We start from the raw sequence: 18,964 nt of genomic DNA, 5'->3' as shown, positions 1-18,964 counted from the left end.
AGGTTGAGTAACTTATTTAAGAATCATAGATTTCTGTGGCCAGGCTGAGCCCCACTTCAGACCATCTGCTCTGTGTCTTAACCTCTTCCAAGACCCTGAGCTTCCGCCCACCCTAAAGTACCATATCATTCTGGAGGCTCTCTTTCCTTTCTCCCAGTTATAAAGCTTACAGCTTTAATTGTAAAATGATGTCTTTATTTCTATCTGGAGTAAAATGTCTCAAATGGCACTAATATATTTTTAAAAAATAACGTAATTCTAAATATGTTTTTATTTCTCATTCCTTTGTAGGTTTCATAGAGGTCGACTATTTCTTATATAACAGAATTCCCATTTTAGAAAATGTTATTACATAGATATAAATTTAGTAGTTTGGAATTGTTAATGAAAATATAACTCTGATGTTTGGTTATTTAACTACTATGCTATTCTGGTTTACATTATTAAAGTTTACATGTTAACAACATAGATGTTCTTAAAATGTTTATATGTGCTTAAGTGAGAATATGTAAATAGTTATCTTTAGGAAGAACAAAAATTTAATTCTGAAAGATCTAATGTGATTTGGGTTAGGTATATTTATATTGGGCATACCTTGTTTGGGATTTTTTAAATAGGTAATTTGTTTAGATTCGATTGGGGTCTTTTTTTAACATTTCAAAATATTACTTTTGGACGATTTATACCTAGAATTTTTATATATATCCTACTATCGACACTTCTCCTCTTTCCCCAGCACATTTTGAGTTTTATAGAGATCCCTGCAATTTGATAATTATACTTACTTAAATGACATTTGGAAAAAATATATTACTTTTGGAAATGTGAACTTTTTTTGTATTCTAAATAACCTCTCACAGAACTTAGAATATAGGCTCTTTGCTGTTTGTATCCCATTCATTAATCATTCATTCAATAAGCAATCATTTAGAAAATTTATTCTTAGTAAAAGCAAGTTTACATTTCATTATTGGTAATAATTTCAAAGTTGAATTGAAGCTATATTTCTGTGGTAATAATATCAGTATTCTAGCTCTAGTCTTGATTTTTATTATAGAAGTTTACTTTTTCCCAAAGGCATAAAGTTCCATGTTTATGTTTTGTAGATAACAATAAAAAGAAAACTAAGAAACTAAGAATAAAAAGGAGTCACCGTGTAGAACCTGTTAATACAGATGACGCTGCTCCTAAGAGTCCAACGCCACCCCCACCACCTCCTCCCAGTGAGTAAATTGATATTGATACTGAATTTAGAAATACGGTTTTAAACAGTAAAGAAAAAGAAAAAGAAAAAAACGGTGTAGATTTTATTCGGCGTATTCATTATGTTGTGAATTTGTGAAAAAGGTAAAATTCTTTGCTCTGTTTGTTTTGTTCAGAATTTGTCATCATAAATATCTATTGCTTTTCTTAACTTGAAAAATGTTTTATAAAAATAAAAAAATTAAGTAAAAATTAATAAGAAAACCTTACCCAGGTACTTCCTAGAATGGATTCAAGTACTATTTGAAATATCAGTACCCAGATTGCTAAAAAGAATTTAAGTTTAATGAATAGATGGCTAACATAAGCATTTAAAAAATTGCATCTTTCATCTTGAAAATTAACATTTGAAACCAAGATATGTGAATTTTTTCGTTATATTTCCAACATACACACCCACCTTCTAAGTTGTTATGAGGATTAAATGGAATACTACATATGAAGCACTGAGATATACTAACTGCATAATAATTGTGAGTAATTTTTCAGCATGAGGCATAGTAGCACATATACTGTAGGTGCTCAATAAATATCTAAATATATATGTTTATAGTGTCCTTTTAGCCCTGCTAGAAGGCTTTAGCTGGTAACATTTTCTTTTGAGAATTATTTGAAGACTCACTTCTAGTACTACATTTAATAAGTAAATATTTCTTTTGGCCTCAGCTATAGGTTATAGTAAGAGCCTAAGTTTATTTATGGTAGGGGCGAATATGCTCGTATTTTTAACTAAAGGAAAATAAAAGCATAAAGCCAATGTTACCAACTTACAATTACATTTTTAAAAAGAAACCATTTAACATGGGTTTATGGCTATTCAGTATTGTATCATTCAGTATATATGAATTGACATCACATGTTATGTACATTCCTGTTGAGGGAGGGATCCTTGCAACAGACCTAAAGAGGCATTGTTTAACAGTGTTTTAAATGTTTTTCTTTTTCTTTAGTTGGCTGGGGAACCCCTAAAGTCACTAGACTTCCAAAACTTGAGCCTCTTGGTGAAATCCGTCATAATGGTAATGCAAAAGGATCAGTTTTCACACATCTATACATTCTACATTCACTTTTCTTTACCTCATGACTTCAACAAACTTTTATTTTTGGAAGTCTTTTCATAGCCATCCTTTTTCATTATACTTCACTTTTTCAATTTAATTTGTTTTTTTAATTCTTAAGTACCTTTGCTTCTATATAATTTGATTTGATGTTTACCTTAGAATACAGAGGTAAAAATAATCACAGCTGTGTTTATTCATTATATATTTATGTAAATAGTGATGGAAAGGGAAAGGTTTTAAAGCAATTTAAATTAAATAGATATTACAGTTATAGTGCTAAAAACTTTATTGTCTTATACATGTTCAATATACTCAATGATGCCACATAATTGATCTTTCTCTGCTTCTAAGACACTGAGTTATTGAATAATAAAATGAAGATCAAAACAATGTGGAATCAAGGGCAATCAAGTATACCAAATAAGATTTAGCTAAATAGAAAGAAAGTTATTAAAGGCTTTATTGCCTCAAGATAATTTTCTTTGGATGAAATTAACATAAACTGTAGTTAAGCCAGTATATAGCATTAGAACTCCACAAATGGAAAACTAGAGAAAGGACAATTGGAAGTAGAGAATTGCCTTGTACAACAGGCAGGAGTTCTGATTCAGACCATCAATCTAGATTATTTCAATAAAATACTTCCAGAATGCAAAAGGATAATTAAATATATGTAGCTCAATAAATATCTCCATCAAGAACATCCAATTCATTTTTTGGTGGCTCTAGTTTACTTAATCTGGTTTCCTAAGGAGATCTGTTTATTAGGAAAAAAATGTCAGAAGTTTAATCTTTAGAAAAGCTTTACCATATAATTTGAAGTTATATCAAACTATATAAAATATTTTTATTCAAAAAGTATATAAATATAAATGTGCTTTTTTTTTTTTCAGAATACCATAGGTCAGTAATGAAATCTTTCTTCATAATCATTAGTGAACATTAAATTTAGGATTTATTTTTATTTCTAAAGACAGAAATGTTTGTCCTTAGACCTTATCAGAATTACAGTGAAAGCATGTTTCTGGTTGACTGACTTTCACAGTGTTTTTATTGACTATGATAAGTTAATTCCTGTTTTATTATATTCTGAAATCATGCAGGTTATAATACATTATCAGTTTAAATATTCACTATGTTGTTAGGAAAAAATAGGTAATGTTAATATGTGTGTGTGTGTGTGTGTGTGTGTGTGTGTGTGTATATATATATATATACACTGTGTGTGTGTGTGTGTGTGTGTGTGGTGTGTGGAGAGAGAGAAAGTAATAATTTCTTTTTTGACAAATATTTTTTCTCTGAATCAGGCATCCAACAAACAACTATTTTGTATTTGACACTACCTAAAACATTGGTGGCACCAAGATAAGACATAAATTTTGCCTTTCTAGAGACCTTAGTCTAATAGAGAAGACAGAATTTAGCTTGCTATAGTATATATGGCAATTCACAATATATGGTTAAATGTTCTATGGTGCAGAATTGGAATACTGTGTACAAAATGCATGGACAGTTAGTGAAAATGGTATTGGGCCTTCAAAGAATGGGAAGAGTCAATAAGCAGAAGAAATAGACTATTCAAAGGTAGAGAGGTGGGCAGGAGGACATTTAGTATTTGGAAAATAGTGTGAAGTTACTTCTGACTGGAGCTTAAGTTCATGTGGGAAGAGTAGAGTAAGAGGAAATTTAAGTTTATAAAGAGCATTGAAACTGGAATTATAGTTTAGGGCCAGGTTGGAAATTACTTCACATATACATCTGAAGATGTCTGGACTTGCTATAATTTTATAAGAGACACTATACATTTTCAACAAGGAAATAATATTAGTAGATTTGTTATTTAGGAAGACAATTTTTGACACAATGTGAAGTACAGACCTGATGGTGGCCACACCTAGGTAAGTAAGGAGTCCAATTTGGAGGCTGTTGGAGTATCAAATGAGGAGTGGAAATTGAAATGGAGAATAAAAAATGTATGCAAGGAATATTTTAACAATGATAATAAGTAATATTTGATGAATATATGTGTGGGCTGAAGGAGAGAGAAATAGAGGATTATTTGGCTCAAGGGGCTGGAAGATTGGTGCTATCTCTAATACTGAAAATACATGAGGAAGAAGGAAGTTGCTTTGGAGTGTCTGTAGGCTTATCTCTTTGGAAAAGTCTGTAGTCCAGTGCAAGTAAGATTCTGGAGCTCAGGAGAAATGAAGGGATCCAGATGGGTACGAGGATGTGTAGGTAAATTTTTGCTGTTTTAGCTGTCATCACACAATAACAATGCTTTGCTCATAATAGATGGTCTATAATTGTTTACTGAATGAATACAGTTGAGAGAATGATAGTTTCCTGTTTCTGAGGGAAAGTATGTAGAATGAGAAAATAACTACTGGTAGCATAGAGCAGGGGGGAACATTTCAGTTAAGGGCAAGTGGAAAAAGAGGTTAAAAATGGCCTGAGAAGGTTGTTTTTATTTTTATTTTTTATTTTTTTCTTGCTTTCTTCTGTCTGTTTTTAAATTAGAACTCCAGGAAAAGAATTGTAAGTTTAAGACTAACATATTCTTATATTTCAGTTAATTTTTAGTTCATATCATAAATTTAGCTTCCCATGGCAGAGAAGAAAACACTATAACTTCACAAGTTTTTAAAATATCTTTATTTCTTTTCCCATAAATTTTAAGTTAAAGTATACCTAAACTGGATTCAAAAATAGTATATAATCATCTGTGCTTACATTAATGGGGATGAGAGAAGATATAATAAATTAAAGTTTTTGTTAAAAATTATATTAATTTTTAGGATTTATCATGAGATAGTCATCTAAGATGCTAATAGGTGCCAATATTATAATTGCATCCTCTTCTCATTTCTTTGCATTTGGTTGATGGCAATTAGACTCAGATACATAATGAACTAGAGTAGATAATTAAAAATTAATTGCAATTGGTTTGGCACTTAAAATTTACTGAGATGAAAAACAATTTGTTATAGTCAGACTGGGAAATTTTAAGGCAGATTCTTACTTGTTCTTTGATTTACAGACATTTACCTTGATAGCAATTTAATTCTTTTCCAATTGCTTTTATATCCGTAAAGCTTGCTCAGTGTAACAGGTAAAACAGTTGCATTCAGAGAAGAGAGTTAAAAAGAATCTATTTCATTTTTTAAATACTCTCAGTCCATGTCAACGTTAATGTATTATACTTATGAGCAATAAATCAAAGATTCTGTTTGATAAAATTACCAAATGTACATACTAAAGAATATTTTCAAATCTTACAATATGAAGAGAGATAAAATTTAGTATGTATAATTCCAAAGGTTCAGTTTTTCATCTCAAAATATTTGAAGCCCTTTATAAAAATATAAAAATGGATATTAACAATTAAGTTGATCATATCAGTTGAGTACCAAGATCAACTTAATATACCTTACAGGTAGTAAAAACCCTACTCTGTATATAATCATTTAATTTTCCAGCAAATAAAAAATATGAAACAAACTGCAAAACTAAAATAATTTCTTGGGAGGGAAACAGATACTTTTTTCTAGGTTTTCCTACCCGGACACTGGTTCCGTGGGCGATTTCTGTACATGAACATCTGCTCCAGTAAAGTGAGACTCCCTGTGTTTGCCTGACTCTCCAATATTGGAGACAGTGGTTTATCCTGTGACCTCTCCTCTCTTATGGATCCTAGATGACCTGTCTATTTTTCAGTCTGTTTAGCTTTTTACTTCCTGTTAGGATGGAGTGGCGACTTCCAAGCTTCTTAAATGCTGTTAGGACTTTATTAAATTAACATTTGTTAAGTAGAGCCCCTGGTTACTGGATAGTAAGCTTAGGCTCTAAAAGACCACAAGAAAAATTGAAATAGAGTTTATTTCTCACAGGTCCTGGAGGAAGTATGTAGCACGTCTTGAGGGTTTCACAGCAGCTGCTCAAAACAGGGTGCAGGCAGAGAGACCTATAGGACCTGAGGCACATGCCTTTATTAGGGTCTGTAGGTGGAGTGCTTTGGGGTTCTCAGGCTAAGGCCAGATTGGTCAATTTAAATCAAAAAGAGTGGAGCTTTGCTAAATTCCACTGGGGTCTTATCTGAGAAAAGGCCCTGCAAGGCAAGGGAGACTGTTAATCACAAGGGCCATTAGAGAAGTTGTATCAGGAAATTAACATTTACTTATGATTCTGTAGGCAGTTATCTAGGGCATGTGCTTGCATGAGAGACTAATATCTGTTTAAGGCCCCCACAGGCCACTCGCCCAAACAAAATGGATGCTGAGACAGCAATACCATGGAGTGTAACTTAGCGAAACTCTAGACACGTGGGTAACTGGAAATGAGCCCCAAATACCTTTTCAATATGTTTATTTCAATGGATCCTGAAAACTCGTGCTTCTAGAATAATTTTAAGAGAATAGACCAGAAATAATGACTTACTGGAAGTTGACATATGCTATTAAATTTATAAGCCAATTTATGATAGTGAATGGATAGGAACTTAATATGAAATAAAAACTAAGACTTTGTATCAAATATGCCCTAAACCACTGAACTATATTGAAGTATCATTATAAAAGATTCCTACTTACTAGAATGCTAAGATAATTAATTAAGTCTCCCAAAATACCTAGAAGTAATAGCCATTGGCTAAGAACCTGGATTGTACAGATACTGACTTATCAGGGCTTTGACAAGAGGTTCAATAGATTTTGAATATTTGTTATATCTCTTCCAGTGTGAACATATAATTGGAAGCAAAACTAATAACATATACATTAGATGTAGCTTTTTATTAAATTAAATAGAAGTTAACTTATAATCTAGTGTTAGGAATTTACCCTAGTGGTTAGGTTTTAAATTTATTCAAGTTTTCTTGGATTGTTTTTTTCGTTTCTATTCTTCCCACCCATTGCTTCATCTGTCAAGTCAAAGTGTCTTATTGTTTTTTTTAAGGTACTGGTTGGCAAATAATGAATTGTGTCAAAAATCTCAATCTGCCATAATTGTTTCTTATTCTTGGCATCCCTTCTTTATGTAGATTTCTACGGGAAGCCACTGCCTCCCCTGGCTGTGCGACAGAGACCTAACAGTGATGTTCATGACATGATCTCATAACCAGGTTACGTGGATGAGCTCTCTTAATGGCAAGATAAACTGGAGCACCTTCTTTTTCAAAGAAGCAAAACCCTGACCATTGATAACTGGGGCAAGATAACCATAGCAATTTCAGTGAGGAGATTAATAGCCAAAGACCTGACTGATAGGATAATTACTTATCCATGTTCTTCATGTTTTAAAAAAAAAAAAAGAAGCAGCAAAATGACCAGAAGATGGGATGAGCATTTGGACCAAGTTAGCAAGATTTAGTATTGACTATGGTTTATACATCCCCACTTATGGGTGTATTCCTGAAGGAAAGATTTTCAACAAAAGAGCCAATGGACTCTGCACACCTTCGTTATTATTTAATAGTCTTTATTTCTGTAGCTTAAACATTTTTTTATAAGATTCATATGCATGGAAGGGGAACTCTTGGGAATTTATAACCTAAATTTTTAACTTTTTATATTTTTCTAAAACTTATGTTTAAGAATTTTAATTACTATGATCTTGACTGTATACTTTTCTATAGATACTTTGTTTAAATTGTGTCTGGAAAATGGAGTTGACTTATTGGACAAACATTAACTATACAATTAGGATATATTTATATGGTTTGAGATATTATTTATAATAGTATTGTTCTTGAAGTGTATATCCTAATTTGACCTAATTTTAAACTATACAAACAGATATATTTATATGGTTTGAGTTATGTTTTAATAGTATTGTTCTTCAAGTGTACATTCTAATTTGATTTAATTTTAAAATAACATTTTTAAAATAGATTCTCAGATTTTAATTCTAACAAATTACATTATTTAAAAGCACTACCCAAGGAGAGAGTTCAATTTTTTCCTGTCGTTTGATTTCTTTGGTGATGTATCCTAATGAATGTGACTTGAAATACCTTCTTGACCAAAATGCTTTGTAAATTAGTAAAAATGTAATTGAGATATTATTAAATGTCCCAATAACACCTCTTTTAAAGTTAAAACCCTTTCAGGGATCAAGGTGCTCCTTTGTTCTATCAGTAGCTGCAGTAACTCTTAGGTTTATTATAATTCTTTAGTGCCTTGATATTAAAGGCAAAAGGACTGAAAAAGCTACTGTAGTTCCAGAGACTTGTGTTTTATAACAGGGGAGTGCTTGGGTACTGAAGCAATAAGAATAAAAATGTTGGTTTAAAATTACTTTTATAAAGAAATAATTCCAAAAGAATTTCTCAATTTAAAATAATAGCATTTTTTTTTTGTACTGAAGAATGGCATTTGTGGGATTCTCTATTCATCTGGCATTTAGACAGACTTTTAGATGTATATTTTGAGTAATAGATTCATAACGTTGCATTTAATTGAAGGCATACATTTCTGTTAAGGTGAAAATACTATAAATCGTATGATTTCTATGTCACCTTGTTAAAACTGTCCAGTTCGGTAGTATGTACTGACATCAGACATACTGCTGACATTAACATGATTAAGTATGTCTAAGGCTGTTTAAAATGATTATTTACTTTTAAAATTTACTTCAGAGCATCACATTTTATTTACATTTTTTTACTTATCGAACTTTTATTAGCCAGGTCACATATTTACTCTAGTCAGCATCTTACGGAGTTTTTTTGAGTTTTGTACATGGGACCTACCCAGCACACTGAGTAAAAAGCATTCCACTGTAGATATAAAATTCATAACAACCTAAATTCGATAGGTGGCTGAAATGTAAGGAAGATCAACACAAGGAGACAAATGAAAATTTTGAACTGGATTTTAAAGGGAAAAAACTTGTTTGTACATCTTTTTGGTTTCTTTTGTAATGTACATTTATTCATTTTTTTGAAACACTAAACATACTTTTGCCACCTTTTTAATATTCATCTAATTTGAGAATATATATGTTGTAAGAAACTGTTGTTTCCTACCAGTGATTACTGTAGTGTACATTAATTACTGAGTCCATTTATTAAAAATAATTGATTAAAATTAAATACATAATAAAGTGAAATTAATGTTTTATATATTTCGGAAGTTAATTTGTATCTTTAAAGCATTCTAAAAATATTTTAAAAGAACTTTTGTAAATCCAGGTGGCTTTTAACAGTTAAATGCCTATTTTGTTATGCTGCATTTTTATAATTAATCATCATGAGTTATGACATTTTTATTCAATAAAAATAATTTATAACAGTGTACTGTTTTCTCTTCATTTGATAAACTTAAATGTTTCCTTTGAGGCGATACAATAGAAAAGTGTTTTTTAAATATGACTTCTGTTGAAAAAAATTTTAAGTCAGTAGATTAAAATAATATATTTTTTGTTATTTTACATGAAAACTTCTCTGTATAAGTTTTTATATATGTGGGAAAGAATGTTGTCGTTTTAAAGGCAGTTAAAAAAAAGATCATCTTATGATTCTAGGTGATTTGATATCTGTCTTAAGTTAAAGCTACTTACCAAAAGATGTATTTTTACTTATTTAAAAGATAATTCTATATGCCTTTACGTGTAAAATGCACATATAACATATACAATATTTTATGTAATTTATTTCAAATAGAAAACTGCATGGAAGCAACACTAGAAAGAAGTTGCAAAATACTGTTAGTGAGTTTTTCAGTTATTGTGTATTTTCCTCAATTTTGCAAGCTAATTTTTATAATTTGGCTTTAATAATGGGGGAAGCAAATTTGTAATTTTGTAAAAAATAAATGCCATGTTTTCTGCAAGTTTGAAATTAAATGCTCTTTTAAGTGCCACATGAAGGACTGTAATTCTCTTCATAGGTAAAACTTCCTGTGAATAGCCCAGAGATATTCAGTGGTAGAATATACTAGTACATTTGCAAGCTGATCTACTAAATGTTCTTTCACTCTGACAATATTTTATTTTTGTTATTCGGTTCCATATGCTATGCTATTTATGTTCAATTTCTCCCATCCAGTGCTTCTAGGTGGCAAAAGCTTATCAAAAGTGAAACTGTTTATAGAAATAAAGCTGTAGCTTAGAAACTTTATTATCCTTGCCTTTAATGCCTAAGTTTTTTTTTTTTAAGTAAAGTATGTGTTGCAACTTAATTCTGCTAATCCTGACTATTTTATTTATCAAGGAATATATTCTAGCTGATCCAAAGAACAAATCCAGATATTTCAAAACATAAAGTGTGGTATAAATGATCAAAATAGCAATAACCCATTAGCTTTGTGGAAACAATTATAGAAGCCTCTTTTTGTTGTTGAGAGAGAAATAGCAAATCTGAAATGAATTGCTTTTAATGAGAGGATTAGCTTATAATTAAAAGAAAAACAGGAAGAATATCATTTGCTTGTTTAGAGCCTGAGTTGTAAATTCCTCCTCTGTGCTGATGAGGAGACAGAATTTATGATCTAGGAAATTGAATCAGTGGTCTCCATATCTTTATACTACAGCATTTTCAGTAAACATTTTTAGTTTACATTTATATTTAAGTTATTGTATTAGTTTGCTAGGGCTGCCATATCAAAGTACCATGGACTAGGTGCCTTAAACAACAGAAATTTATTTTCTTATAGTTCTGTAGTCTGGAAGTCCAGATCAAGGTGTTGTTATGGATGGTTTCTTGTGAAACCCCTCTTCCTTGGCTTACAGATGGCCTCCTCCCTGTCTTCACATGGTCTTTTCTCTGTATGTGTTCTCTCCTAGTGTCTCTGTTCAAATTTCTCCTTTTTCATAAGGACACCAATCATATTGGATTAGGACCCACACTAAAGACCTCCTTTTAACTTAATCGCCTTTGGAAAGACCCTATTTCCAAATATGTCACATTCGGAAGTACTGGGGAGGGGGTTTAAGGCTTCAACATGAGGGGACAAGTTCCAGTCCATAAGAGTTATAGACATGTCCTATTGCACTTTGTACATATATCCCCCTACACATCTTTAAAAGATTAGGTAAAATTAAATAAAAATATAAATGATTATATTTACTTCCCAGTCCCAGTGGATTGTTTGCTGGGCTTTGTACACACCACTTTGGAGGCCTAAAATAATAAAATGAGAGCCTGAGCCAACTAGCTACTCACTTGAAGTCAAAGCAAGATTTCTATAACTGACTATCCTTTGTTCTTTTGCGTTGATGGCAGGTTGCAATTGTGTTTTTCTGCCATCCATTTTAAGGAGCTAATGTTCTCTCTTAATGTCAGATTGTTTTACTACAAAGCCTGTCTTTATATTTTGACACATAAAACTGTATATGTACATGAAAGTTTTTGAGATGTTTTAAGTAAATATGAAAATTCATAAGACATTATAGAAGATAGTCTATGAAGTATACTTATTCTGAAACATTTCTTAAATGACTTAACAATAAAATTGCTTAGATATGTAAACATTATTTTCCTGCTTAGCGGTAAATTCTTAAGCTGCTTCATTCTTTAACACTATAATTAAAAAAAACAATTTCTAGTATTTGTGTTACCTCAATTTCTTATGTCTGCAGTGTTTTGAAACAAGTCTGCTTCTAACAGTTTCTAGTCTTAAATTTCAATGTGGAGTTTTGTTTATTTTGTTTATTCTAGTAGCTCTTTGGTATGGGGTAGGGGAAATCTATTCTCATTCTCGTGATACACTAATATTGATTCTAGATAGATTAAGGAGTTAAATATTAAAGATCAAATGTTAAAAAAGGTGTCGGGGGGGGACAGAAGTAGCTCCCCTTTGTGCAAAGAAATTTCCAAGCCTAAAAGCAATGGAATCAAAACTCAATTGATGGCATAAAAATTTTAAGTATTTTCACATTTAAAGTTGTGGTAGGAAAAATTGAGAAAATACTTGAAAACGTGATATAGTTAACATCTCTAATATAAACATAAATATAAATAGCACTAACATGCATACAGTAGATAAATGACATGAGCAGGTAATTTACAAAAGAAATAGATTTGAAAAATAAAAAAGATTTGAAAACCTACCCTAAGGATATAAAAATTGTTTATCATGTGCAAAGATTTCTGAACAAAAATGTTTATCAGTAATGAAATAGCTGGTAAGTATGATAGCCTCCATACTTTCAACTATTATGCAACTTCTAAAAATGATGTATATGAAGAATTTTTAAGAAAATGCTCATAAAAACAAGAAAAAATACATTCATTATACATACTGTTTGATCAACCTTGAAAATGCATAAAATTAGAGAAATAGACTAAAATGTTAATAGTGATTATCTTTAGTGCCATTATGCCTAATTATCACTCTCGTAGGCTTTAAAATTTTTTTCTTCAATATGCATTACTTAAAATTAGAAAATAGAAATATGCTGAGTCACAATATAATAGAAATAATATCTCTTTTCAAGCATAACATCCCCTTTCTCTAACAAATATAGTACATATGATTTCTACTAACTCCTTAAAAGTCTTTTATATGCTTACATTGCAAATATATTACCATATTAATTTATTAAATGCAACATTATGTAATGACTACAGGAAAAATATATAAAATCTCTACGTATAGAGGCTGAAAGGTAATTGACTGTAACCTAACATCTAACAAATCGCCTGCATTTAATCATTTCACTTTAGTACTATATTTTCTTTTGCACCAAATCTAAATTTTAAATTACTAAGGAACTTGTTTAAATAAATATATTAAACTTCGAACCACATTAATGGTAACGTCATTTATCTTTTTTTCCATGGCCCTAAGATTTGCACCAATGGTATACACTTATACTGATATTTTGAGCATCAAGGATTTCAGAATGTTGGTGCTCATTCAATATTAGAGACCACATTAAGCACTGATTTTCTCTAAGTTGCTGATTGCTGTCAAAAGAATAATTAAAGAGTAACACTGAATGAACAAATAAACTTCCTATCAGAATGAGTGTAATACCTTGCTGCGAACCAGTAATACTGTCTCTGGTAAAGGTGGGTGAGATGGCTAGTGTGTAGTCATTTTGGTCTTCAAGCATTTGGTATCAGAACTTGGATAAGCGTTAAGATCATGATAGTGAAAATAATACACAGCAGCAGCTAACATTTTGGCGTTTACTGTTTCCTAGTCTCTGCGCTAAGTGCTTTACTGTGTATTTCAATCAATTAATCATTTAACCCTCTCCATCAAAAGAAAGATTATCCCAATGGGACACCTTTAGGAAATGTATGACTTAATTTTTTCCTCATAGCCATCCTTTTATACTGACTTCTGACTATCTGGGCTAACTGGAGTCATCAAGTTTGGTAATTAATTCAGCACCTAGGTTAGCCTTTGGGAACATTTTAAAACAATGATCATACAACAAAGCCTAATAGTGACGAAGATTTTCAAGTTTTTACTGAGCTCGACGCACACAGCAGCCACGGACTGTTCAGGAAGAGGCGTGACTTTCTAAGGCTGAGCCGCCTAAGGAACCGCCCACGGACTCCCGCCACGCCACCCAGAGCAGGCAGCGCCTTCTCTAGCCACCCGCGGAAGTAGCTGCGTAAGTGCCTCTCGCGAGATCTAGACTTCCGAGCAAGATTTCGAGAATGCAAGAGAAGCTGTCTCTCGCGAGAATTTGAAACAATTGCGGCAAGGAAGCGAATTCCGGGGAAACTCGTGTAATCTGGCTGTTCATTTGGTTCCTTGGTAGCTTTAGATGTCGGGCGGTGTAGACTTATTGTTTGGTATCGCCTGGCGGGATGGTGTTGACCCGGGTGAGGGTTGGGAACCGGCCGGGCGCCTCTGACTGAAGTCGACACTTAAGGGTCGAGGGGGCGGAGGGCGGGGGGGACTTGAATGGGGGAACTTCGGGATCTCTGGGTTTCTCTGGTTTCACAGTGCAAAGCCCTAGAATAATGCTGAGTGCTCTGACGCTTGCTCGTGAGCGTTCTCTGATTTTCTTCCAAGATTCATTCCCGACCTAGATAACTGTGCAGTGCAGCTTGCAGACTTTTAATACTTAACTCCCTTCAGCTTTGAGCGGAATGCAAGCGCCTCGGGAGCTAAGATTGTCTTTGTCGCTGGTCTGCCTTAGGACCTTAGAACGATGCGTGTTACATACGTGATCCTTTAAACATTTTTTGGACGAGTAAATGAAACAATTACAAGGACGTTTCCAAGGAAACTAGAGTGACTTCTAAAAACTATTTTGGGATAATTCTACATATACAAAAAAGTTGCAAAGATAATACAGACTTCCCATATGCTTTTCACTGAGTTCCCCCTAATGTTAACATCTAAAGTGACTTATTTAAACTAACTGTTCTTTTGACGCAGCTTTCTATGTTAACACTACTAGATAATGCTTTTACCATTGCTTTACATTTGAGCAATAATCATTTGGAGAAACTCTCTTTTTTTCTTTTTTCTTTTTGTAAAAGTTTGGTAGTAGTTGCTTGTATTTGAAGTACTGCTAACATTACAAGAACTAGCAATTAGCTAAAAAAGTGTTCTTAAGGAAAGACAATGTTGAAGTTTAATAGAGTGTGTCAGCAACTTTTTCTTATCATCATAGCTGAAAGCAAAATCAGAGAGGAAGCTTGCAAAACAGATTTGCAAAGTTGTTTTGGATCATTTTGAAAAGCAATATTCCAAAGAGCTTGGAGATGCCTGGAATACAGTAAGGTTAGTATAATTCATCTTTTGATGCTTTATGGTAGAATAAGAAATAAACCCTTTGGGGGAGGGGTGCTCTGAGGATAAAAGATAAAGGAGTCTAAATCTGGCTTCTAAACCATGACCTACCAAGGCCACAGTAGAAAGAACTAGGAGGGAATAGATCGAATCATAGAGAGATGAAAGGGCAGAAAAAAACTATTGATAGTAAGCAAAAACTGTTATGCCTTTGCCTTGAGCAATTGCTTTGATCTTTCAAACAGGAATGCCCACCATTTTGACAAAATTAATTATACCGTAACAAAAATCTTAAAACTTTTGAGAATATTTGACTAGTTTCTGAAATTCAGAAGATAATACAATAAATCTTTAAAGCCAGTGCTGCTTTCTCAGCTAAAGTTACATTATTGGTAATTATATTTCTTCCCTGTGTCTGTGGCTATCTGTTTTGAACACAAAAATTCTTTAAATGTATTACAGAAAACAAATAAACATTTAATCCATAGAAGTGAGATGTTTGATTTGTATGTTGAGTAAGTTTTGCCTTTCATCAGAATATTTCTCTATATTAAGTTCTGACATAGAACATGGTGCCCTGTGGAATTCAAAGAGCAAGACAGTCCCCACTTTCAGTTTGTTTTCAGTCTGGTGTCCATGGGGGAGGAGGAGCCTGGTTAAAACTATATACACTTCTGATTCCATAAGTACCCTGGTAAAATATAAGCAGGAGTACCCAGTCTTACTAACAAAGCCTGACGGTGCCAGCAAAGGCTGGAGGAGAAGACATGTATTGGTGACTAATAGGAGTTACCTTGGCAAAAGGAACCAGTCATTTTAGGCTGAGGGAAGAGCGTGCACTGCTTATGAAGTTAGGGGCGAAACTCCAGTACATTTTGCTCAGGGGAAAAAAGTTACATGTGTATAGACAACAGCTGGAACTTGGTCGATAATTGTCTAACTTATGTCTTCTTGGTTCAACTCAATAAGAATTTCTTTACTAAGGACAGTTTTAAGTATTTAAAAAAAAAAAACATTGTCTTGACTCAAAGTCTGAAGTGTTTGAGATAATTTTAGACAAAATTAAGCTGTCTTAGTGACTTGTGAATACTTATTAACTTGTAATACGAAAATGTTTATAGTTGTTTTTATTTCAAAACTAGATTTTAAAATTGTGTCTTCTATCATAGAGAAGACAGGATAAACAGTGAATAGTGACGTGCGCAATAAATTTAGTATGCAAAAGTATCCAAATAAAATATCCAAAAAACCAAATACCTACTGCATGCTTCTTATGTGCCATGTGATCTTCAGAGTAAACCTATGAGGTTTGTTTCTCATTTTTCACCTGAGGAAAATGCAGAGTTAAAGTCACTTTCCCAAGTTCACTCATCTAGTAAGTAACAGAGCTGGGATTTGTGCCCAGGCTCTCTGGTTCAAGAACTTCCACTGCTCACCCTTATTCTATATGCCTCTCATACCTGTGATGTAATTAGGCATACATGGGTGATTTTAAAAAAATAGATTTCAAGAAGTATATTGTCTTCAGACTTTGTAGTAATCTGGCTACCCATACCCTGTAATGAGTTTTTGTATGGAATGTGCTCAGACAGATTTATAAATTAGTATTTGACCCTAAACAAAATGAGCAGTGAACCTCAAATCCATTTAATTAGCTGTGCTTCTGCTTCATCTACCTTTTTGTTGGATTTTCATGGTAGTTTAAGTTTTGCATAAATATGTGCTAAATTTGCCATAGGCAAAATAAAGGATTTCTCAGCTTAGAAAGTAGTCTTAGCATGGAAGATGGCATAGGGAAATAAGAACAGAAACATTTTTGTTTTTTAACTGTTTATTTACAAGACATAATATTGTATTTGCAATTCAGTTTCGCAGAGTTTATTTCCAGGGAAAGAGAAATGCATTTTCGTCTTACCTAGAAAGTAATTAACTCAATATTTTCATTTAATTTAATTTAATTTTTTTGTAATAACCTTTCTTGCCAAGTCACCCTCTGAGCAGCCCTAAAGTTGGAATTTACACTGGTTCAGTTTTTGCTCTACTTGTTGCTGACATGTTCTCCTCCAGGTGAGCCCATTTATGGCATGACTTTAGTCTTCTCTCAATGTGCTGTCATCTCAAGCTCTGCAGTCCTTCTCAAGTTTCAGTTCCATACTTCTAAGTGTTTTCTGGTAGTAACTTCACTTAGTTTCATACCAGGCAAACGCAAAAGCATATTATTATTCTTTCATTCCAAACCTATGATATCCTTTGCTACTTGCATACTTTATCTCAATTTAAGGCATCACCATCAATCTAATTTCCTTCCTTCTCCACACCTTCATAACCTGTGTAGTAAAGAATGAATGTTAATCAAAAACAGGTCTGACATTTGCCCTTAGCTTTTGGAGGTGATCTCTAAGCCCGTGGCATGTCCTGCCTAAGAGTGTCTTTGTTTACCTGGGGGCTTGGGCCACATGGGAAAAATCTAACAATATGATTTATGGTTGAGGGCTATAGGCCATGATATTAGATTGGCCTCTGGCCTTTGACCTCCATCCTCTAGAGGGGCCAGAGTCTGAAGATCAGCCAAATGGGCTGTCGGTCATGTTTGTGTGACAGCCCCAATAAAATGTAGACACCAAGGCTCTAGTGAGCCTCTGTGGTTGGCAGTACTCCTGTGTATATTGTCACACATTGTTGCAGGAAAAAGTTATTCTTGTCCAGAAGAATAACTTTTGTCCTTGTCCTTGAAGCTTCATGCTGTGACCTTTCCTGTGCTCTGCACCATACATCTCTCACATTGACTGATTTTAATCTGTATCATTTTGCTATTATAAACCATAACCATGAGTATAACACTGAGTTCTCTGTATCCTGATAGCTAATAACCAAACCTGAGATTGGTTTTGGGGACTCCAAACTTATAGTTGGTGTCAGAAGTGAGAGTGGTCTTGGAGATTCCCTAACTACGGACTACCACACACCATCACCCTGCCCCCATCAAGATCTAAATGCCCATCAAATGGTTTCGTTGTACCTGAGAAACTTCTTAATTTGGATCTCCTTTTTATCTTCACTAATTAGGCCTTCATCATGTCTTACCTGGCATATTGCAATAGCCTTGTTCCATAGTCTCTCACCTTTAGTGTGTGTTTGCTTATTTTAGCAACCACTTTTATGGCACTAAATGCCAAGCAGTGTCCCATTCACTTTACAAATAGTAACATAATCCTCTGTTTAACCCTCTGGGGTAGTTATTATTTCTATTTTACAGATAGGAAAGATGAGACATACAGAGGTTAAGTAACCTGCCCAAGATACTCATGTTATATTTGGAAGAGCCATGGGAGTGTGTTCAATCCGCAGTGTCAGTCTGCTGCTTAATGCCACTATATTCCATTGTGTCACTAGAGTAAACACTCCCTTAACTCCGCTGCTATCTGCAGTATTATATTTGGACTAGATATCATGACTAGACAAGCTCCTTCATCCTTTTGGGACTGGAGATGCTGTTCCCTCTGCCAGGAATGACTCTTCTTTCTCTGTACAGGGGTGTGGTTAAATATGGGTTCAAATTTCACCTCTACATCTTATAGCATATAACCGAGGTAAGTTACTTAACATCTCTGTGCCTCACTATCCTTATCTGTAAAATAAGAAACATAGTATGTATTTCATATAATTATTTGGGAAGGTAAAATGAATTTATATATATATACACAAAGGGCTTAGAATAGTGTTTGACACAGTAAGCCCTCATAATGTGTTAGCACTGTTTTTATTACTGTTACTCTCATTAACCAATTCTCCGTCAAGTTGTCCCATATACCCTTGGCAAAATTAGTTCTGTCCTTCGTGTTTCCATTGCATTTTGTTGATACAGATGTTGTAATTGTTTTAAGATTGTATCTGAGTAAATCGTCACCAGGGAATCTCCAAGACCACCGTCACTTCTGATAA

At 33.2% G+C, this 18,964-nt stretch overlaps 2 protein-coding genes across 3 annotated transcripts in view; both read left to right on the top strand.

Moving 5' to 3' along the window:
• The window catches only part of ARL13B (ADP ribosylation factor like GTPase 13B), a 63,335-nt gene extending 53,717 nt beyond the window's left edge, over window positions 1-9,618 (top strand). The window contains exons 8-10 of the mRNA XM_011356431.2: window positions 1,058-1,223; window positions 2,214-2,282; window positions 7,363-9,618. Coding sequence (XP_011354733.1) covers window positions 1,058-1,223; window positions 2,214-2,282; window positions 7,363-7,439 — 312 coding nt within the window. The 3' untranslated portion in view covers window positions 7,440-9,618. The remainder of the gene's footprint in view (window positions 1-1,057; window positions 1,224-2,213; window positions 2,283-7,362) is intronic.
• Window positions 9,619-13,902: 4,284 nt separating this feature from the next.
• NSUN3 (NOP2/Sun RNA methyltransferase family member 3) overlaps window positions 13,903-18,964 on the top strand; it is a 48,526-nt gene continuing 43,464 nt past the window's right edge. Inside the window, exons 1-3 of one of the 2 annotated variants that reach the window (XM_011356399.2) lie at window positions 13,903-14,103; window positions 14,904-15,013; window positions 17,009-17,089. In XM_011356399.2, coding sequence (XP_011354701.1) covers window positions 14,089-14,103; window positions 14,904-15,013; window positions 17,009-17,089 — 206 coding nt within the window. In that variant the 5' untranslated portion in view covers window positions 13,903-14,088. The remainder of the gene's footprint in view (window positions 14,104-14,903; window positions 15,014-17,008; window positions 17,090-18,964) is intronic. The other variant, XM_011356400.2, reaches the window with a different exon arrangement.

The sequence above is a fragment of the Pteropus vampyrus genome, unplaced genomic scaffold, assembly GCF_000151845.1.
Source record: "Pteropus vampyrus isolate Shadow unplaced genomic scaffold, Pvam_2.0 Scaffold26, whole genome shotgun sequence".
In the NCBI taxonomy this organism is placed as follows: domain Eukaryota; kingdom Metazoa; phylum Chordata; class Mammalia; order Chiroptera; family Pteropodidae; genus Pteropus; species Pteropus vampyrus.
This window is presented reverse-complemented; position numbering and strand designations above follow the sequence as displayed.